This window comes from Sarcophilus harrisii, chromosome 5 (genome assembly GCF_902635505.1).
Source record: "Sarcophilus harrisii chromosome 5, mSarHar1.11, whole genome shotgun sequence".
In the NCBI taxonomy this organism is placed as follows: Eukaryota; Metazoa; Chordata; class Mammalia; order Dasyuromorphia; family Dasyuridae; genus Sarcophilus; species Sarcophilus harrisii.
The window spans coordinates 68,069,331-68,093,779 of NC_045430.1; the positions used below are offsets into that span (position 1 = coordinate 68,069,331).

A 24,449-nucleotide genomic window follows, 5' to 3' on the forward strand; every position below is an offset into this window, starting at 1 on the left:
TAGGAGAAAAGCCAATTTAACTAGTTATTGGGGTTAGAGAGCCAAATCTCTCTCTCTCTCTCTTTATTTCATACACACACACACACACACACACACACACACGCACAACCATAAAATAAGTTAAGGACAGGATACAATTTGAGGATTTCAGTGATTGTTGATTATTAATGAATTGGAATTTATATATTTTATTTAAATTTATATATTTATAAATATTGTATATTTCACAGTTTTGCATGCCAGCTTATAAAAACTAATTTTATGAGTCATGCATTAGAAAACCTAATAGATAAATGAAGAATAATAGACACTAAGCACATCATTTTCTGATATAACATATAAGGAAATGCATAAATGTCCTATTAGTTATCATTATTACAAATAAACATGATACAAAAATTATGACAGGGAAAATTTGAATAAAGGAGTCAGACTTAAATAAGAATTCCATAATATAGTACTAAAGAAAGAGTGGGTCAAATACCAAAACATAAAAATAATATTATTTTTTTCAAACAGTATGACAACAATAAGATGACACCAATTTTTTTTGGATGAAGTCAAAACAATTAATTATCAGGAAATGCTCCTTTATGAATAATTTCCTCAATAAAAAAGGGGAGGGGAAATTGAACAAATAATTGGACAAGAACATTTAAAAACTATAAAAACAGCAAATCAAATCCCCCAACCAAACACAAAAATAAACATTCTGAAAATCAAAGAAAAGTCAGGCAAAATTTTAAAACACTGATTTGACCAAAATTAAAGCTATGTTATTGCAAATATTAATAAAATAGCTAAACTATTTTTGCAATTAATTTCTGGGAAAGAAAAATGAAAGCAAATTACTTAAATCAAAAATAGAACTGAAGAAATCACCAGGTGAAAAGGTGAGGAGAAAAGGAAAGTACTAGAAATGTTTTTTATCAAATTATTTGCCAAAAATTTTTACCAGGTTAATAGAAGAAAAAATAGAGTTAACCCAAACTCAAAAAATAAATAACAGTCATAAATGAGGTTCCAAGTGAAGAAAATAGGCACACATAGATTTACAAATGGTTTATGTTAAATATTTACTATAATATTTGTTTGCAAAGACAGAAAAAGAAAGTACCCAATTAAATTCTTTTGATAGGAAAACTGATTCATCCTCAAAACAGGGAGAGACAAAGCAGAGAAAGAAAACTATTGGCCAATATGTCTAATAAATATTAATGTAAAAATATTGAATAAAATCTTAAAAATCGGTTCACAACCCATTTGAAAGATTATTCAATAAGATTACACTGGAATTGTTCCTGAAATGCAGGATTGGTTTGTAAAGGGCTGAAACTCTGAAAAAGGTGTGCTTGAATCGGACAACTGATTCAAGGCTTAAGGCTAATTACCTATTCAATATGAGGCAATGACTCTATTAGTATATATTTGGATAAATGGCTCTTCTCACAGTTGATGCAGGGTGAATGTCTGGTGTTAAGATAATCATAGGCAAGGATTAGTGGGTCCAAGACCAAAGGGTCTAGCCAGAGGCTAGAGACTCTCTTTGTGGCAGGACAAGGAACAGAGAAGTTGATGACTTTGGACTCGGGAATTGAGGATACATCTTTGGCAAGTCTCCTGGAAGTTTGTCTGCTTCTTTCACTTATCCCCCTAAAAACCAAGGACTTTTACTTATCCTGACTCTGGCTGATCCTGAGGCCTCCAGGGAGTTAACCTGGACTTAACATTGGTTCAACATTAAGAAAATGTTAAAGAGCTTAGAGTATATTAACAATAGAAATAATAAAAACTTAATAGACAAAATACCACATCTGTATTTTAAAAAAACTTCGAAAGCATAAAAAACTTTAAAAAATTTTATTTGTGATACATTATTATCAGTCTCCTACTGCTCCCTCAATTAAACAATGATTCAAAAAAAAAGAGAAGAAAACTTTGATTAAAAATGTTTATATTTAAGCAAAACAAATGACAGTGTCGGCCATATATAAAAATGTATGTCTTGTTCTGCTTTTTATGGCCAATTAAGTCCATTTCTGGCAAGAGATAGGTGGCATGCTTATTTTCAACCATTTAGATTTGTGGATAACACTGTACAAATCCTAGTTCTTAGATCTTTCAAACTTGTTTTCTTTATAATGTTGTTGTAATATAAATTGTTTTCCAAGTTCTGCTCACTTTACTCCATGTTAGTTCAGAGATTTCATAGTTTCTTCTAAAATTGTCCATGTTGTGGCTCCTTACAGCACAATAATATTCCATTACATCCATTGCCATACTTTGTTTAGCTATTCTGCAACAATCAGATACTCACCTTAGTATCAGGATTTAAAAAAATAAAAATACTACCAAAAATAATTATAATTACTTTTAGTAAAAAAAAATAAGAAGCCTTTCCAATGAGATCATGGCCAAAAAAGCCTATTTTCATCATTATTTTTTATATAGTTCAAAAAATACTTGCTATTGCAGTAAGACAAAGAAATTAAGGTAATAAATATACTTAAGAAGAAGAAAAATGTATTTTTTTGCAGATAAACTGAAAACCTTAAAAATTCAGCTAAAATTAGTTGATATATCAGATACTAAAATATTTGATATAATAAATCATCTAAATCAAATAGGAAAATATAGAAACACAAAAATCATCAGCCAGACTACAAAAATTCCAGCAGGAAAAAGAAAAAAATTCCTTTCAAAATAGTCAACAAAATGTATAGAAATCTGGAATATAACTTATCAAGATACATATGGGGTTTAGAAGAATAAAAATACAAGAACACTCATTACAAAACTAAAAGAAGGCAAACTATTGGAGAGAATTAAATGTCTACTTTTGGGTCATACCAATATAATTAAAATGGGAGTGGATAGAGTGTAAATCAATATTTGAATGTAAATCCAGCCAACATTTTTTTTGTTGTTGTTCAGTTGTTTCAATCATGTCTAATTCTTAGTGACCCCATTTGGGATTTTATTGATAAAAGTACTGGAGGGGTTTGCCATTTCTTTCTCCAGCTTTTTATGGATGAGGAAACTGAGGCAAATAGGATGAAGTGATTTGCCCAGGTCACACAGCAAGTAAGTGTCTGAGGTCACAACTGATTTTTTTTTCTGTTTATTTTTCAAGACTACAACTTACTGGCTTAGCTCACTGCAACTCAGAATTCCTGAATTTAACATATCCACCAGCCTCAGTATCCCTAATAGCAGGAATTACCATCACAAAACCACCACACCTGGTCTTTACACTGATTAAATAACTATTAGTTATGGAACACTACACTAGATATAGGACTGAGAAAATATAAAAACAAAAAACAATATAGTAGTCCAGTCCTCATAAAGTTTACAGGGCTAATAGGAATATTAAGGTATATACTTAAATGATATTCATACATATTAGATCAACAGCATGTATATCTATCTACCTATCTATCTATATATGTATGCATACATATATATAAAGAGAGAGAGAGCTAAATGATTCCACATGAGGGAGAGTTACAGGCAACTAGTTGAATGTGTAATAAAACTGGAGACAAAAACAATTTATCGACAATCTGAATATGTATAATATATACACTCAAATATGTGTGTGTCTATATGTATATAGATAAATACGCATATATATATTTTCCATATTATCAAGAGATTTCTAACCCAAGTACAGACTTTTGTGATGCACTTAAGACAGTAAGTGCCAAACTGTTAGATTGAATTTGTAATATATGTGTGTGTGTGTGTGTGTGTGTACTTACGTGTGTGTATTCAAATCAGAAAAAATTGTATTGATTTATACATTAATCTTTGAATTATATTTGTAAATATTAGTTTATTCTCATAGTAAGTCACTTTGTGTATAGATGACTATGAGCCTGTATACTATCTCATATAGGAAAACTATAAGACAGAAATAGTAAATGCATTTTTTCAAATCATGATGCCATAAAAATTACATGCAATAAAAGGTCAAGGGAAAATAGACCAAAAATTAATTGGAAACTAAATAATCTAATCCTAAAGAGTGAATGGAAAAACTATAAGAATGTAGTTTGACACATTGTAATGAAGTTGTTTAGTACAATTGCAAGAGTACTGAATTAGAGTCAGGGGTCTTAGCTTTGAATCCTGCTTTAGACAACTTAACAAAGATGTGATTTTACTATATTTACTATATTTACTGTGATTTACTATATTTACTATATTATAAACTTAAAATGCAGAAAGAGACATTTTCTGCCATGGCTAATGTTGTGTTGCTATTATGCAGCTATGCATTAAAGGCTTTGTTTTGTTTTTCTCAATGAGGGTGGATGGAAAGGATCAATTTTTAAATTTATCTAATTAGAAAAATAGAGAAAATAAACTTTGTTTGTTTGTTTGTTTGCTGAGGCAATTGGGGTTAAGTGACTTGCCCAGGAAGTGTTAAGTGTCTGAGACCAGATTTCAACTCAACTCCTCCTGACTTCAGGGCTAGTGCTCTATCCACTGCATCACCTAGCTGCCCCATTAAATTTTTTTTTTTTTTAAAGAAAGGAAATAAGGGTGTATGCTTTGACCAAAATTACTAGTTACTCACAAAGTGGGATCATCAGAATCTGTTGTTCTCTTTAATACATTAAGAGGTTGATCAGTGGAACAGATTGGTTACAAAACACAGAGAAGCAAATATATGCAGTAGCATACTGTTCAAAAAAAATCCCAAAACCCCAATTACTAGAACAAGAATCTACTGTCCAAACTATCTAACCAAGAACTATCTGGCTAAAATCTGATGGGAAAACTGGAACACAGCCTGGAAAAATAAAGTATAACTCATGATCACATTGTATATATAAACCCCAAATGGATTCAAATGACTGAGTTGTAAATGCTGATATCACAAATAAATTAGATAAACAAGGAACAAATAATGTCCACATCTATGGACTTTTTAAAAGTCCATGGCTAAACAATGGATAGAGAGGATTGCTGAAGAAAAAATGGACAACTTTGTTCATATAATATTTATTAAGTACTTACATAGTGTGTGGCATGTAGTGAGCACTATATAAATGTTAATTATTATTATCAAATTTGAAAATTTTGAACAAATAAAATGAATGTCTTTTAGGGAAATATGCTTGGGGGAATATTTCTCATCAATTTTCTCTGAAAAAAGTGTCATGTGTAAGATGTAAAAGACACCAGTTCAAGTTTATAAGAATAATTGCCAATCCCCAATAGATAAATGGTCAAAGGAAATAAACAACTTTCAAATTAAGAAATACAAACTACCAACAAATATATTTGAAAATACTCTAAAAACTAAAAATTAGATAAATGCAAATTAATACAACTATGAGGTTTTGCCTTAAATCATCAAACAGACAAAGTTAACAAAAAAGTATGATTTTTTGAAAGAACTATAGAAAACAAGCAGATTAGGTATACGACTGTAATTGAATACTATAGTGCTATAAGAAATGATGACCAGGATGATTTTAGAAAATCCAGGATTTTCTGTATATAATCACAACAATATAGTAAAATGATCAACTGTGCTGACTTAGTTATCCTCAACAATGCAATGACCTAAGACTAGACCATCAAATTCAAGAAAACCTTTTGACAAGATACAGCAGCAATTCTTGTTTGGGAAAAAAAAAAAAAAAAAACAACTACTGGAAAGCATAAGAATAAATGGAGCTTTTTAAAAAAAACTGATAAGCTTTATTTTTCTAAACAAATAGTATTATCTCTAATAGATATGTTAGAAGCTTTTACAGTAAAACGTTTGTTGCTGCCATTATTATTCAATAAATAAATACTAGCAATAGTAATGACAGAGAAATTAAAGGACTATGCAAAGGCAAAAAGAAAATAAAATTATTACTTTTGCAGAGAGATTATTTACTTTGAGAAACCTAGAGTCAACTAAAAAAGTAATTGAAATAACTAACTTCAGCAAAATTGCAGCATATAAAATAAACTTAAATATCAGCAGTTCTATATATTACCAGGAAGAGATAGAGAATAAATATGGAAAATATGAAACATTAGCCAAGACCCACACCAGAATTTTATGAATACATTCACAAAACATTCTGTGCATAAATAATGATAGAATTAAATCACTGGGAAAAAAAATAACTATTCACAGAAAGACTAAGCTAATAAGGTAAAAAACGATAATACTACCTAGATTAATTTACTTATTCAGTGTCATACAAAATTACCAAAACATGATTTTATGAAACTAAAAAAAAAATAATGAAATGCACCTGTAGTTTCAAAAAAAAGGTAAAAAAATATCAAGAGAATTAATGAAAAGATGTGAGAGGAAAGGACAACTAATAGTACCACATCTCAAGTTGTGCTAGAAAGTCATAACTATCAAAACAATTTGGTACTGAGTAAGAAATAGGGAGGTTTATTAAATAAAATAGATTAGGTACATAATATATAAAAATAAATGAGCAAAGTAGTCTCACATTGATACCCCCAAGATTACAACTCTTGGAGGAAGACCTCACTATCTGACAAAAACTGTTGGGAAAACTAGAAAGCAGTCTGGCAGAAATTAGGTAGAGATCAGCATTTCACATTGTATTTGCCAAAAAAAAACCAAAAAAAAAAAAACAATAAATAGGAACATGACTTAGAGGAGCATAGAAATAATTGCTTATCAGATCCATGGATAAGGAAAGAGTTCGTGATCAAACAAGAGATAAAGAAGTGCATAGGAGATAAAATAAGCAATTTCCATAAAATAAAATTTCAATTTAAAATAAAATAGAACAATAAATTTGTGCACAAAAAAAACCCCAATATAGATAAAATTAGAATATAAGCAAGAAATGGAGGGGTGGTATTTGCAGTAAGTTTCTCTGTTAAAGGACTCATTTCTATGACACAGAAGAAACTGGGTCATACAAGAATAAGAGCCATTCCTCAATTAATAATAAAAAAAATAAGCAGTTTTCAGAGGAAGAAATCCAAGCTATCATTAGACATATGAAAATGTATTCTAAATCACTATTAGAGAAATACAAATGAAAGCAATTCTGAAATCTTAACTCCCACCCATTAGATTTGCAAAGTTAACAAAAAGGAAAATGACAAACGATGGAAAGGCTATAAGAAAACAAGTACCTTAAAACCTTTTTGGTGGATCTGTCCATTTAGGAAGAAATTTGAAACTGTGTCTCAAAAGCTAATAAAATGTGCATACCTTTTTCACCCAGTTATACCACTACCAGGTATGTGGGTGTATACATATACATACATATATATATATATATATATATATATATATATATATATATTCCAGCAAGATCAAAGAAAGAGAAAAGAACAAAAATGTACAAAATTATTAGACTATTTTTGTAGTTACAAAGAATTGGAAATTGAGAAGGTACTTGTCAACTGAAGAAACAGCCAAACATGTTATGCTTTATGAATATAATGAAATATATTATGTTGTAAGAGCTGATGAGGAGGATCATTTCAGAGAAACTTGGGAAGACTTGTTTGAATTGAAGCAAATGAAGTGAGTAAAACTAGAAAAATACTTATATAAGAATCCATAAAGAGAAACAATTTTGAAACATTTAGGAACTGTTATTAACAAAATGATCAAATACAATTTTAGAAGACTCTTAATGAAAAATTCAATCTTCTTTGGATAGAGAAGTACTGGATTCAGAGTGTAAAATGAAACATTTTTTTTCTGGACATAAATAATAGGAATTTGTTTTTCTTGACTATTAACATTTGTAAGAAGTTTTGTTTTTCATACTTTTTCATTGAATAGGGAAAGGGAGATGAGAGGGAAAGAATTTGGAACTGAAAATGAAATAAAACTGAATTTAAAAAAGACTCAGGGAAGTTGATTAGTTAGGATTATAAAGCTAATAAAAGTGTAGAGTGAGAATTAGAACTCAGGTTTTGTGACCCCCTATTATTTTCTTGGCATCACAAATTGGCATCACAAGACCACCATATAGGGAGATTGTACTCTCTGTTTCTCTTTGTCCTTTCTCTCTGTCTTCCTGTCTCTGTCTTTCTTTGTTAGATCACATATACTATACAAGAAGTAGACTAATTCTATGTATACATATTCTCTCTATACATTCTATGCTGCTATTTTTACTCTGTAACAATCAATGTTATGACCAAGAATACAGAATATTCCCAAAGTCTTACTAAGTTTTAAATTATGATATTTATTAAAGTTTAATATAAGCCTTTAATAGCTATTAAAGCTTAAAAGACTTTTGAGACACCCTCTTAAAAACTATAATGGATAATTATCTAATGTAGCAAATTTTTAAAGTGAATTAAATCAATAATATTTTTAGCCACATAAACCATGTTACTCTAAACCACATTTTATCTATAGCCAAACTTAAAAGAATAAACCAATGTAGTTCGCATATAACAGTAATTTCATAAGTCTATGAAATTTACTTATAAAAACTTCTTCAAATAATTTTAATGTTGAAAAACTCCCAAATCAACGATTCCATCTTAAAGTAAGAAATGAATACATACATGATGGTGTTAATGCCTGATAACTGTTGAAACATTTGTAGGCCACAGCCCACAATTAAAGCTCGGCGAGTTGGAGGATAAGTCAGCATTCTGTAGATCACAGGTCCAGCTTTAAAAGAAAGAAACAGAGAGAAGTGTTATTCTTTCATTCTCATATTGAGGATCTACAGTAAAATTACTTACCCTGAATTTCAAAATTCAGAGGACTCAATTTTGTTTAAGTATTTCTAGGTAGAACAAAATGTCTAAATGTACTTTTCTAGAATTATTGGTGTTACAAGCCATTTTCTTCAATTAAATTTGAATGTCCTTAGGGATAAACTTTGAAATCAACATGAGAAAACAGACAAAGAATTTCATGGAAACCTTGAATTACATAATTAGGACCAATTTGAAAGACCTAAGCTTTATCTCTTTAATTTCTCAGTGACGTACATTTATCACACATTTATTTTATGTTTACCACTTCTTATGAATATATAAAAACCTACTCTGCATAGGAACTAGACCTTCCTTTCCTATACACAAAGTCAGTCATAAAACTTTTAAGTCTGCATGTGAATAGTATCTATGCTAGTTTACAAAAATACAAAAATTATTGCAATATAGTTGACAAATTTTTTAGGAATTTTGGCTCTAAAATATAAATAAACAACTAAAAATTTCTAAACATGGAACAAATTATTCTGTTAGTAATGAACTCAGGTCTTTGTGTGGAAGCTAGATGAACAATCTAGTTCAGTTTAACATTTTTAAAAAAGATGACATTTTTCTTTATATTTTTGAACATATGTGGGATGTGGATATCCCTTCCATATTCACTGCCCAATGAGTCACCCCATGTAACATTGACTTTTAAAATTCAAAATAGCAAAACTAACAAGCACGCAATGATGAGAACTTTTATCATGTTCCACAACTGCAATGAAGCAAAGAAGTTACATTTTCTCAGCCTTCTCATAAGCCAAGCTTGGTCTTTAGAAAGAGATTAGTTTTGCTTTATTATTATTTTCATTTGTACTGTTCTAATTATTTATTATTATTTATACAACTCTTACCAAGCTTCTGAAAATTCTTCATCTTTATTATTTCTTGTAGTAAAATAATATTCCATATAGTCATATATTATAGTTTTTTTAGCCATTCCCTAAATGATGGACATCTATTTTGTTTTCATTTCCTTCTTCCGTAGAAAATCCTGCTCTCTCAGCTAGATTCTTGGCTTGGTCTGTCTATCTTCCTGCCTACCTGCCTAGGAAAGAAATAAATATTATTGCATTCCCTTCTGCCAGTCTTCTGGTCTAACCTAGATTGCCTACTGAAGTAGGAGAGACTTCACCCTACTCTTCCTACATGGATTAGGTGCCCAATCCTGTCTGATGGAGAAAGGAACAATTCCACTTGTTCTCTCCAGGGATAATCTACTTGAGCTTCTCTAATAGAGAAAGTGAGAAGTACCATTCTATTCCTTCCCTTTGCCTGGTTTGATTACTTGAGCCTGTCCCCACTTGAATACCCATCAAAAACATCATGCTACCTCTGGTTAACTGAATAACAAAGATGATGCCCTCACAAAAACAGAAGAAATTAGGGATTATAGTCATCATCTAACTGGACGTAGGAACTGTGATGCTCCACTGCACTGTACTCCTTGATCAATTTAACCAAGGATTATGTAGCCACTTTTGCCCACTTGAGCCAGTCAGAGCATCCTCTTTTGAAAAATCAATATAGTGTGATCTTATGATGTCACATATTTTTTAACTTGCCTTTGCTTGGAAATTTTATTATGTCAATCTTTTTACTCCATCTAAGGGCAAGAGATTTATTCTAGTTGATACCTTTTCAGAATATAGGTTTGTAGTGATAATTAAATGTTTTAATACTGTAGCCATTATCAAGATACTTTTCTTCAAGATATTCTTCTTCATTATATGTCCCCTTATAACTTTTGGTCAACTTCTAATAGGGTACCCATTTTATTGCAAATAAGATTTGGTAATTGAACTTGTCATCATAATATTCACTGAATTTTCTTTTTTTAAAAAAAGCTAAGGCTTCATTATTACATCCCTGGTTACCACTGGTGGCTGTCCTACTTTCCAGAAGCTGTATCTTTAATAAACTCTGCAAAAAAGGATTCTCCACATCATCAGCAGTTTCTTGAAACTGCTCTCCAGGAGGACTATTTTATACAGTATCCCTTGATCCTTTTCTGGCTTTTCCTATTCTATCTTCCATGTAGAATTACTCAAAGCTTTTTCTGATCAAAAGAATCCAAGCAATACAAAGAAATTGTTTAGGTCTCTCTTTTGTCATAAATTTCCTTTGACCAGAAAGTATCTGAGGGGGCAAATTAAGTGGAATTATTGGGAGGGGGTTTGCTTTTTTAAAGGTATAAAGAGAAGATAAAATTATCTTTTTTAAATCATAGTGACAAGGAGTTTTAGGAAAAGGAGTTTGACCTATTCAATTGTATTTTTAAGTTAATAGATGAAAGAGAAAATCTTCATCAAATTCACGTTTTCAAAGCAACCAAAATTTGTTGTTATCCTCCTGATGGGGTTACTAAAGAAGGGAGGTTTTGACTGGCAGATTTAGGAATATCAGATGGGTAATGATGAGTTCTATAAATTCCAGTCCTAGGGTATTTTGAATGAAAGAAGTTTGAAATCTCTTAACTCAGATAATTCAAACTCAGGATAAGCACACAACATTCAATTTATCATCCATTTGATGGATTTGATGTTCTCAGTGGTACTTGTGGGCTTCTTGATTATTTTCTCCCAGTAGATTTTCATGAATTGCCCCTAACATCATTTCCCCACATTTGAAAAACTCATGCTAGGGGATTGACCCAATATGGTTCTGCCAACAATCCCCTCTAAACCCTTTGAAAATAACACACCAGATAAATTGTGAAACATCAGAACAACAGAAGATTAGGGCAAGGTATTTTTCCTGTCCAAAACAACTTAAAAGGTCTGCAGGAGAGCTCTGTGACATGGGATAAAGACTGCTTCAGAACACAAATGGCAACAACAAGCACCAGTAATGAGCCTTGAAGGCAGCTGCAATAGTGGCTTCAAGAGCTCTTAGATCAGAGGTCAGAAAGAGAATGCAAAGAACCTTTTACTGGTGCTGAGTGAAGTACTCAGCACTATTTGGCAATTCTATTGTTCATACACAACTCTGAGTTCATCCGTAACTCTGAGAGTGCTTGTGGTCAGTCACAAGAAGGGAGGGAAGGGGAGGAGATAGAAGGGAGGGGAGGAGAGGGAGGAAAGGGAAGGGGAGGAGAGAGGAAGGAAGAAAAAGCTTGAAGCTTAGGACAATGCATAAGAGAAATTAATTTTTTTCTTATACCATTAACTACTTGCTTTCTGTGACTTAGCTGATATGGAAATATATTCTGCGTGATTTCAAATAAAATAATTAAAATTATATTTCTTATCTTCACAGTAGATGAGGGAAGCACTGGAAGAACAGAGAATTTAGGACTCAAGTTTTTTTTTTAATGTAAAAAATAAATAATTATTTAAATAATAATGTTTCAAGGAGCAATATCATTTGTGGGGCAGCATTACCAGTAGTTCTAGCCCATGCTTAGGAGTAGAGAATAGAACTCAAAGTTCAGAAAATAACAGAAGGACCTAAGGATTGGGGCATAAATCCCCATAACTTGGGACTAGAATTTGATTACACTAATAGCTGCTAAAAATAAAATAAAACAAAAAAAATAATAAAAATGAGTAAGCAAGGGAGAAAGAATCTAAGCATAGATAACTACTGTGGAGATAGAGAAAATCAGGGTTCATATTCAGAAGATAATGGAGCTTTAAAAAGTCATTCTTTTTCTAAAATGAGAAGCATCAAATGGCCCCATTCTTGAAAACAACATATTGTTGAATTCAAAATTTTAATTTTTATCAGTTTTTATTTTATAGGTAAATTCATCCCATTCAGATTCTAAGCTGTTATACTTTCATATTTTATATATTTTCCTCCAGAGAAAGCAGAGAAAGATTTTTTAGAAGAATTTAAAAAGGATTTTAAAATCAAATAAGAAGGATCAAGAAAAAATTAGAGAGGGGAAGAGCAATCCAACAAAAATCAAGAAAATTATGAAAAGAAAGATGAGTAATTTGACATAGACAAAAAGTTAAGAAAGAAAGTCTGTAGGTATTGGAATAATATATTTCATAGAGTAAAAAAAGCTGGAGCTACAACCAAGGGCACTTACCAACCAAAGTTAAATATAATTCTGAACAACAACAACAAAAAAAATTGGAGAGAAAGATTTTCATATATTTGTGACAAAAATAGAACTTAAGGACAAATTCTACATATAACATCCAGGAGAAATATAAAGTAAACATTAAGGAGCAATAAATTAGTAAGGTAAAATCATCTACTTCTTACATATGAAAATATTATTAAATTTTCATAACTGTCATTTTTAAATGAGTGTTCTGAAAAAAGAATTGGGTAAGCTAATAATGATGGGGTGATTCTAATATATACATATAAATCAGTGTAAAGAGATGTTAAAAAGGAATAATTATCTCAAACAAATGAAGCCACAAAGAAAAAAAAATAAATTTAAAAAGAAGCTAGTAGGGGAGAGAGTGGATAGTGTCGAAATCTTACTCTCATTGGGAATGAGTTAAAAAGGGAACGCTGTGTGTATGTGTGTTTATGTTTGTACATATGTATCAATGTATGTATAAAAGTCTTCCAAATTAAAAAAAGAAATAAGAGGGCAAGGAGATAGAATAGGGGGAGGCAATAGGGAAGGGATTTTTGGAGAGGTGAGTAGGTTAAGGAATAGAAGGATAAGGTAGTGGGTATAAGTAAAACAGAAGAGTGAGGAGAGGTAGGAATAGGATAAGAAGGATAGTGAGGAAAAATAGAAAGGAGGAAAATATATAAAAATATGAAAGTATAAACAGCTTAGAATCTGAATGGGATGAATTTACCTATAAAATAAAAACTGATAAAAATTTAAATTTTGAATTCAACAATATGTTGTTTTCAAGAAATGCTATAAAAATGTTATACAGAAACATAAACAAAGGTTAGGATTGAAATTATGATGTAAAAAAAACTAGGGGTAATTATCATGATTTCAGACAAAGTTAAAGCTTAAAGAGATTTAAGCAAAAGAGAAAAATAGAGAAATCAAATATCAGCCACATTATTCAGTGTTGTTCTAGACCATTTAAAATACCTTGACAGTTATCAAACTGTGCATACCCTTTGATCCAGCAGTGTTTCTACTGGGATTATATCCCAAAGAGATTATAAAGAAGGGAAAGGGACCTGTATGTGCACGAATGTTTGTGGTAGCCCTCTTTGTAGTGGCTAGAAACTGGAAACTGAGTGGATGCCCATCAGTTGGAGAATGGCTGAATAAGTTATGGTATATGAATATTATGGAATATTACTGTTCTGTAACAAATTACCAACAGGATGATTTCAGAAAGGCCTGGAGAGACTTACATGAACTGATGCTGAGTGAAATGAGCAGGACCAGGAGATCATTATATACTTCAACAACAATACTATATGATGACCAGTTCTGATGGACCAGGCCATCCTCAGCAAGGAGATCAACCAAATCATTTCCAATGGAGCAGTAATGAACTGAACCAGCTACACCCAAAGAAAGAACTCTGGGAGATGACTAAAAACCATTACATTAAATTCCCAATCCCTATATTTATGCCCACCTGCATTTTTGATTTCCTTCACAAGCTAATTGTACAATATTTCAGAGTCTGATTCTTTTTGTACAGCAAAATAACGTTTTGGTCATGTATACTTATTGTGTATCTAATTTATATTTTAATATATTTAACATCTACTGATCATCCTGCCATCTGGGGGAGGGGGTGAGGGTAAAGAGGGGAAAAAGTAGAACAAGAGGTTTGGCAATTGTTAATGCTGTAAAGTTACCCATATATATAACCTGTAAATAAAAGGCTATTAAATAAAAAAATAAAATAACTTGACAGAATAAAATAACTGAGAGTATCTGCCAAAGCAGAAACATATATATAAATATAAACATAAAACACTTTTTATATAAAGTTAGAACTAAAAAACTGAAGTAATATTTATTTTTCATTAGTAAATAAAGCCAATATAATAAGAAAAGGAAGTATTATCTAAATAATCTATGTAATGCCATCCCAACTAAATTACTAAAAATTACTTAACTGATTTATTAAAAATTGACAACAAAGTTTAATTAGAAGAATAAAAGGTCAGAAGCATCAAAAATGTAAAGGAAGAAGAATCAGTAGTACCAGACCTTAAATCATCTTATAAGGTGAAAGCTTCATTACAGTATACAAAAGATAATTTTGATTATTTTAATTAAAATTTTCTAATTTTAAAAAAACCTATGTAGCCAAAAATAGGGAGAATGTAGAAAATGAAGAAAAAATTTTATATGGTCTCTCAGGTAGAATGTGATAAGATTGGAATATTGTTGTGATCTTGGAAATGATCAGTGAGTTGATTTAGAAAAACATGGAAAGACATGGACTTATGAAAGAAGATGCTATCCAGTGGGGCAACTAAGTGGCGCAGTGGATAGAGCACCAGCCCTGAAGTCAAGAGGACCTGAATTCAACTCTAGTCTCAGACACTTAATACTTCCTGGCTGTGTGACTCTGGGCAAGTCACTTAACCCCAATTGTCTCAGAAGGGAAAAAAAAGATACTATCCACCTCCAGAGAAATGGATGGCAAGTGGAAATAAATATAGTACAGTCAGGTGTGTGTGTGTTTGTATGTGTGCATGTGTATGTATTTACATATAGACAGAAAATCATATGGACATGTATATAAACACAGAGCATATGAATATATATAGTCAACAATACATAGCAGAGTTTTAGAAATGACCACTATGAAATGGATAATACATAAAACAGATGGTTTTATGAATTCTTTTTATAGGCCTCCTACCTCATAGTTCTTGATAACAAATTTGAGCACAGTACTTTTATTTGTCAGAATTCTTTTGAGTAAAAGTATAGCTAGCTAAGCTCAACTTCTTTCTCAACCACAAAAGCTATTAATTGTGAGTAATGTGCATAATTGTGAGTAATTTCATCCCCACTCTCCAAATCATAAGCCAATAAGTAAATGTGGATCTTATTCAAAGAATACTAAATATCATATAAATCCTGAGTCATCATTTCTTGTAGAATTGAATACATGAACTAAAAAATGCCACATAACAATCACTGTTTGAAATGCTCAGGTCACAAATTTCCTTGAGTGAGATAGAGTTCTTGATATCTTATTAGAAGCTAAAGCTGAAATTTATATTTAAGTAATTTGTTTTCAAAACTATTTCTATCCAAATGATTGTCATGGTGTCATAGGAAACCCATACACTAAAAAATTAATATTCCTCAATACGTTAGTAGCTATGGAAGTTTTTTGGGTCATAGTTGCATATGTTTGTTCATATCTTATGAAATGATCAGTTATTATAAAAGGAGGCTCATGTATTTACTATCTCCTGGGGATTAAAAAAAATCTATACAAATACATTCTAAAGATTTGTTAATATATTTTCCAAATATACATATACAATTCTTACATTTCATCATGATATTTATTGCTATCTTGGGCCAATGAAGCCAGGCCCTACTAATTTTAAAGTTCTTTCTTGGTCCATATGCCCAAAGGCATTATAAAGTGTTTTTATGACCATAAATCCATATGCATGGGGCAGCAATAGCTAAGTTTTGTCCAATAGAATACTCTTTAAATAACTAATTTCTGTCATTATCTGAATAATAGGATGCCTTCTGGGGAATTAAATTGGCATCAGTGAGTATGAATTTCTTTGGCTTGTATTACTTCTCACAGACCTCCATCAGCCATCTGCTTTCTCTACTCATCATCAATAGACAACTGAGATAAAAACACAGTTTTCAGACACTTCATGCTGGCATAGTTTCTGATAGAATCTTAAACTCTCAGTTATATTTTTATTTGATTGTTACCTATCCCTTTGGGTATCACTTTTAGCCTTTACTCCTTCCTTAGGTATTTCTATAATTTTGGTGACATGTAACCTTTGAAATAGAGTATCTTCATTCACATTAGTGAAATTAAAAATGGCAAGTACTGTTACTCATTTCTGAAAAGCAGCATGTAACTTGGCACTAGTCAAAATATGTCAGTGAATTATTCTAAATACACACTTAGCTCCATACATACACATGGCCTTGGATTTTTCAGGTGACATATAACTTCAAAGTTATGAATTACAGTTTATGTACAGAATAGCAAATCTCGATTTCACTAAATTCTTTACTGGAAGAAGTGTTGGTTTTTGATGTTCATCGCTCATTTGGAATAATATTGCTCCTGAGTCATAGTCTTGTAACCATCCCGTAGAACAGGAAGGACTTTTAGAAAACATCAGGTTCAATTCCCTCATTTTACATATGAAAAAATTGAGGTTCAACAATATTAAATTACTTTCCCAAGGTCACACAGCTACTAAATATCAGGGATCATATTTGAATCTGGATCAGCATTCATTCCTTGCTGAGATATTATATCAGTGGTTCTCAAACTTTTGTTTTCAGTATCTTTATCCTATTAAAAATCGTTGAGGATCTCTCCAAAGCGTTTTTATTTATCTGGGTTATATTTATAGACATTTACCATATTGGAAATAAAAACTATTTTTGAATTTGTAGACCTTCTAAAAGGGTTTCAGAGATTCCCAGGATTCTCTAGACCATACTTTGAGAACCACTGTATTATATGACCTAAATAATTAATAGAAACTCTGCAAACCGACAATTATAAATTAATATCTTCATAGCAACCATCTCTACTTGATCTAACACTTTCACAAGTCTTTCCTAACACTATTTAGTGACTTTCCAAAAGAAATAAGGCAATTTAAGCATATCCACAATCCCAGATAATTCCTATTTCCAATAAGTTTCCCAAGAGAACAATGAAAAATGTTAAGTGCCTTCAAGATTTTATGGGGCAAAAGCTAAAACTGGTAAATCCTCTAAGGAAAGACAGGCCATTTTTTCTTCTTTCTTTTCTATAGGATTAGATAGTAAGTACTGCACAAATACAGCATTGAAAACCACTGGCTGCCTAAGAGATAATCCAAAAAGAGGTGAATTATTGATATTGTGCTTCAGTCCATTGTACTTCTAATTTTTAAAGTACAGGTGCTAAATGTTGAGGAGTCAAAGAAATCCCAAAAAAAATCAGGGTCTGCTCTCAAGAAATTCACAGTTTAATGGTAGAAGCAATGTGCAAATAATTACACACAAATAAAATATACAGAGATGTTTTAGAACCAGATCATGGAACCAAAAGGGCAAAGTGAAATATCATGACTGCTAAAATTTCCCCAAAACCTCTTATAAAATGAACATAGAAGATATCAAATTGAATTCTAAGTAGAAAAACCAACAAAAAATCAGCATGACTCATTGTTCTAGTATAGGTAAGCTAATGAAGACATAAAGAGAGGCCTGTAGAAAAATAATAGTAAAATAGGAAAAGAAAAATAGAATGGCACAGTGCTATGGGATTTGAGGAGGATTCTTGTAACAGCATGAGCACTGGACACATCAAACGTACCAGAACAGTAAAACAATTTAACATTTGATCTGAAAGACATTCCAGAGGACTCCTGTGCTAACAGTGACCACAGTATCCTATGCCATTGGGCAGTTTCGTAGTCTGTTACCAAATTCCAAGTCACAATTCCAGTGTGGAGAATACCAGTCACAAGGAAGCAGGGCACATACTTGAGTAAAGATACAAACACAGAGCAGGAAAGAAGTGACCATATCTATGCCCATATCATAGCATCTAGAAAGTACCAAAAAATTACAGACTCTATATTAAGCAACAGAAGCTCAGGCCAGGAATCTTTTCTCAACGGTGAATAGAGTCAAATTATAAAATCCAAAGTCAAGAAATAGCCTAGGAAAATGAGCAAACAACCAAAAAAGAACCTGACCATAAAAGCCTTCTAAGGGGATAGGAAAGCTCAAGGCACTTCTTCAAAGAGGACATCAACTTAAAACTATCATCAGACAATCTCTCAAAGACTATATATTGGACACAGATCCAACAATAATTGCTAAAAGAGTAAAAAAATGATTAATAGAATGGTGAAGGAAAAGTTGAGAAATAAATTAAACTTAGAAAGTTATAAAGAAAAAGAGCTTAGTAAAAGAAGCATAAATCATATGGAGGGAAATAATCCCTTAAAAATAAAAACTAGCCAAAAGATAATAGGTACAAAACCTTACTAAAAAAGCTAACTCCTTAAAAAGTAAGATAGGTCATATGGAAGCTAATGACTACAAGACATCAAGAAACAATTTAACCAAGTCAAAAGAATGACCAAAAAAAAAAAAGAATAAAATGTGACATCTCATTGGAAAAACAACTGACCTAGAAAACTATGGGACTACCTAAAAGACATAATTTAAAGAGTTTATATATCTTGTTTCAAGAAATTATAATGGAAAACTATCATATATCTTGGAACCAGAGGGCAAAAAAAATCCACTGATCATCTACCAAAAGAGATCCCAAAACGAATACTCCCAGGAATATTGTAACCTATTGTAACCAAATTCAAGAGCTCTGAGGTCAAGAAGATAATATTAAAGGCAATCATAAGGAAACTATTCAAATACAATGATCCAGAGTCATGGTCATGCAAGATTTTAACAGTTACTATAATATTTTGGAAAGTTAAAAGGAACTAGGATTATAACCAAGAGTATTCTTCACAGAAAAACTGTGTATAATTATAGGGGGAAGAGGGAGAAGAGATATTTAATGAAATAGAAAACTTCTAAGCATTTCTGATGAAAAGACCTAAGCTGAATAGAAAATCTCACATTCATTCAGACTCAAGAGAAACATCAAAAGGTAAACAGGAATGAGAAGTCACAAGGGACTTAATAAAGTTAAACTGTATACACTTCCAAATGGGAAGGCAATAATACAGGTAATTACTAAGAATTTTATTGTCATTAAGCCAAATAGAAGGAGTCCACTTAGAAAAAAGGTACAGATGTGCATCTACTCTTTGGGGATATTATCAAAAGAAAAACAGAAACATGAGCAAGAGCAATGCAGTGCAAAGAGGGAGAGGAAAAATGGGGAGAATTATCTAAAATAAAAGAGATGAACAAGAAAGAGTTTTTACAATAGAGAGAAAGGGTGGGATTGTCACAATGCTTGAACTTCACTCTCATCTGAACTTGTTCAAAGAGGGAAAAATACACAAAGAAGATAGAAATTAATTTTTCCCCACAGGAAAGTGAGATAGGAAAGGGGTTCAAAGAAAGAGTAGGAAACAGTGAAAACAGGGAGTGAGTTAAGGAAACAGGGGTCAGAAGCAAAATAAATTCTTGAGGAGGTGACAGGATAAAACAAGAAGGATAAATAGAAGAGAATAAAATGGAATGAAATGCACAGTAATGGTAAGCATGAATAAGAATTTGAACTTATCCACAGAACAGAATAAGATAGCAGAATGAATTAGAAACTAAAATCCAATAATATGTTGTTTACAAGAAACATACTGGAAATGCTCACATATAGCATTAAAATAAGGACCTAGAACAGAATCTATTCTGCTTCAGACAAAGTGAAAAGGGGAAAAGTAGTAATCATGACCTCAGGCAAAACAAAAGCAAAAAAAAAAAAAGAGAATTCATTAAAAGAGATAATCAGGGAAATTATATTTTTCTTAAAAGGTACACCAAAGACAACGCAGTAATAATAGTACAGAACATATTTACATCAAATGACATGACATCTAAATTGTTGGGGGAGTCGTTAAATAAATTACACCTCAGTTTCTCCATTTATATCTAGATAAATCTAGCCATAGAAAATAATAAATAAGGAGTTGATGAATAGAATTTTAGAAAAGTTAGTTATGACAAGACTTCTGGAGAATTCTGAATGGGAATAGAAGCAAGTGTACATTTTACTCAGTTGTACCTAATGCATTCCCAAATATTTACCATGTATTAGGGCAAAAAGACCTCACAAATGCAAAAAAAAAAAGCAGAAATATTAAACATGCCCTTTTAAACCCTAATGCAGTAAATATTATATTCAATATTGTACTAGAAATGTTAGCTGTAACAATAAGGGAAGAAAAAGAAACAGAAGGAATAAGAATAGTAAATGTGGAAACAAAACTATCTCTCTTTGCAGATGATATTATGGTATACTTACAGAATCCTAGAAAACCAACTCAAAAACTAAATGAAATAATTAAAAACTTAAGCAAAGTTGCAGAATACAAAATAATCATCCCAAAATCATCAGTATTTCTATGTATTATCCACAAAGTCCAGCAACAAAGGATAAAAAAAGCAATTCCATTTAAAATAACTCTATACATTATAAAATACTTGGAAGTCTACATGCCAAAGACAAACCTAGGAATTATGTGAACATAATTACAAAATACTTTTTTATACAAATCAAATCATATCTAAACAATTGGGAAAATATTAATTGTCCATGGATAGGTCAAGCCAATATAATAAAAAAATGACAATTGTACCTAAATTATTCTATTTTTTCAGTGTAATACCAAACTTTCAAACTTTTCAAATTAATCATTTGTTTATCTTTTTAATATAAAACCAGTTCAAAAAAGCATATAGCTTTCAATTTTTATTGATCTCACCATTAATTTTCAAGATTTCTACTTTGGTGCTTAATTGGGGATTTTTAATTTGTTCTTTTTTTTAGTTTTTTTTTTTAAGTTGTATGCCCAATCTATTGATCTGTTCATTCTTGATTTTATTGATATAAAAATTTAGAGAAATAAAATTTCCCTTAATCATTGCTTTGACTGTATAATATGAATTTTTCTATATTTTTCATTGTTATTCTTTTTAATGAAAGTATTGTTTCTGATATTTGTTCTTTGACCTACTTATTTAGGATTAGATTATTTAGTTTTCAACTAATTTTAAATCTATCTTTCCACTGCTCTTTGTTAAAGTTAATTTTATTGCATTAAGATCTGAAAAAAATGCTTTGAGTAATTCTGCCTTTTGATATTTGATTATGAGGGTTTTTTTATGCCCTAACACATGGCCAGTTTTTGTGTAAGTACCATGTTCTACTGAGAAAAAGATACATTCTTTTTTATTCCCATTCAGTTTTCTCCAAAGGTCTCTCATATCTAATATTTTAAAAATTTTATTCAACTTCTTAGTTTCTTTTTTATTTGTTTTTGGTTGGATTTGTCATATTCTGAGAAGGGACAATTGAGGTTTCCTACTAATCTAATTTTGTTGTTTTTTCCTCCTGTTTTTAAAAAGCAGGGGTAGATATATATATATATATATATATATATATATATATATATATATACATATATATATATGTAGGTATAGGTATATATATATATATATATATATATATATATATATATATATATACGTTTTCAGGTAGCTTATTGATTCTTAAATTCTCCCTCCTGGATCTATTTTCCAGATTAATTGCTTTTCCAATGAGGTATTTTGAATTTTTTTCTATTTTTTTTCATTTTTGCTATTTGTTTTGATTGATTCTTGATGTCTCATGGAGTCAGCTGCCACTTGTCCAACTCTACATTTTAAGAAATTATTTTCCTTTATTGAATTTTGTATCTACTTTTCCATTAGGTCAATTCTACTTTTTCAGGAGTTGTTTTCTTTTCCCAAGCTGTATAGTTTGTTTTTTTTCATGATTCTCTTGCAATGTTTTCATTTCTTTTCTCATCTTTCTTCTACATCTCTTATTTGATTTTTTTAAAACTCCTTTTGGGAGCTCTTCAATTAGTTTTTTTCTGGACTTGAGAGCAATTCCCATTGTTCTCTGTGGCTTTGCCCATAGATGTTTTGACATTGTTGTCCTCTTCAGAGTTTGTGTTTAGATCTTCCCTGTAACCATAACAACTTTCTATGATCAAATTATTTTGTTATTTTTTGCACATCTTTTTTAGCCTTTTTTTTTCCTGAGACAATTGGGGTTAAGTGACTTGCCTAAGATCACACAACTAGGAAATGTTAAGTTTCTGAGATCAGATTTGAACTCAGGTCTTCCTGACTTCAGGGTGGTGCTCTATCCATTGCGCCACTTAGCTGCCCCTAGCCTTTTTTTTCTTACCTTTAAATTTGAGGTATTCTACTAGGGTAAAAGGGGCACTATACCAAGCTTATTGTGCAAGTCTTATTGCTTTGCCCAGTGCTATCCTGGTGTTGTCCTGAGAGTCATGGGGGAGCATTGTATCTCGTTCTGTACTGAGGGGGTTGGCTGGTGGTGTTGGAGGCCATAGGGATCTGGCAGCTTACCTGATGCTTAGTCAAGGAATGTAGGAGTCCAAGTGGTGGTATCTACTTGTGTGCTAAGGGATGTAGCAGGCTCCCAGCTCTAGTGTCTCCCTCTCATCAGGCACAGGGGATCCTCCTGAGGCAGGTAGTAGTATTAATTTGGAGCATTTTTTCATATGGTTGTGAATACTGTGCAATTCTTTTGAGACCACTGTTATCCTCTGACCACATCAGGGAATGACTAGTGGAATATATATGTTTACTATTTATATATCTTGGATATTAAAGTCTTATAAAAATGATATGTAAAGATTTTTTGCCAATCACTTTCCTTCCTATCCAGGATGTAGTAATTTTGTCTGTGTAGAACCTTTTCAGTCTTCTGTAATCAGTTAGCTGTTATATCTTTTGCAATTAATTCTATCAGGTTAGAGCTTAAGAATATATATTCTACCCATAGCTGTAAGAGGCATATGATCTGTTTCTTTTCAATTGTTTTTAATACTATGTGCTTTAATTTTAAGGTCACATATCCATTTAGAATGTTTTATGGAGTAGGTGTAAGGTATTTGCTTAAATACAATTTTTGCTTCACTGCTTTTCAATATTACCAGCAATTATTTTTAAAAAGCTATTTTTATTGTGTCAATCTCTGGGCTAAATATTTAGTTCAACTGTTTCTGATATTTCTTTGTCTAGTCTGAATTCCTCTTCCTATTTTTTAAACAAGGCCAGGTGATTTTGGTGGGTACTGTATTATATTGCATATATTCCAAGGGTTAGAAGTGTGATTTTTCTTCTTCATTCCTACTTCTTTTGATAATTTCCCTTGATATTCTATATTCTGTTTTTTCCAAATGACTTTTGTTTTTATCAGATTCTATAAAGCATACTCTTGGTGAATTGATTGGTATAATATCAAAAGTACAAATTAACTCTAGCAGTATTGTCATTCTTACTATATTGGCAGAAACCAGTATTGATCAATGAATATCCCTCACAAAATTTAAGTTGTTCGTTTCTTTAAGGAGCATTTTGTAAATCCCTAGATACTTTATGCATTTATAGCAACTTCACTACTATCCCTTCAATTTCTTTATCTTTTCTTATTATTATGCCTAACATTTGTAGAGTTATATAAAATAATAGGAGAGAAAGTGAGCACTCCTTGTTTCACTCCCATATTTGTTTGAAAAGGATCTTATGTATTCCTATTGAATCTTATGCTTGGTTTTGGTTTTAGATAAATATTTCTTATGATATTCAAAAACATTCCCTCTACCTGTACTTTTAATGTTTTTTTCACATAAATAAGTACTGTATTTTGTAAAATGTATTTTCTGCATCAACTGAAATAATCATGTGGTTAATTGTTGAACTATCCCTAGTAAAAATCCATTTTGGTCATTATAAAAAATTACTTGTAAAAATCACCAGTTTATAATACAGTATACTTTTTGAAATTTTGTAATAATATTTACTCATGATATTGTTCTTCAATATCTTTCATATATTTTATTTTTCCTGATTT

The 24,449-nt window shown here is 31.1% G+C and overlaps 1 protein-coding gene across 1 annotated transcript in view; it reads right to left on the reverse strand.

The window, feature by feature from the left end:
* SLC2A13 (solute carrier family 2 member 13) overlaps positions 1-24,449 on the reverse strand; it is a 134,884-nt gene that overhangs the window by 60,016 nt on the left and 50,419 nt on the right. Inside the window, exon 4 of the mRNA XM_031940525.1 lies at positions 8,542-8,650. Coding sequence (XP_031796385.1) covers positions 8,542-8,650 — 109 coding nt within the window. The remainder of the gene's footprint in view (positions 1-8,541; positions 8,651-24,449) is intronic.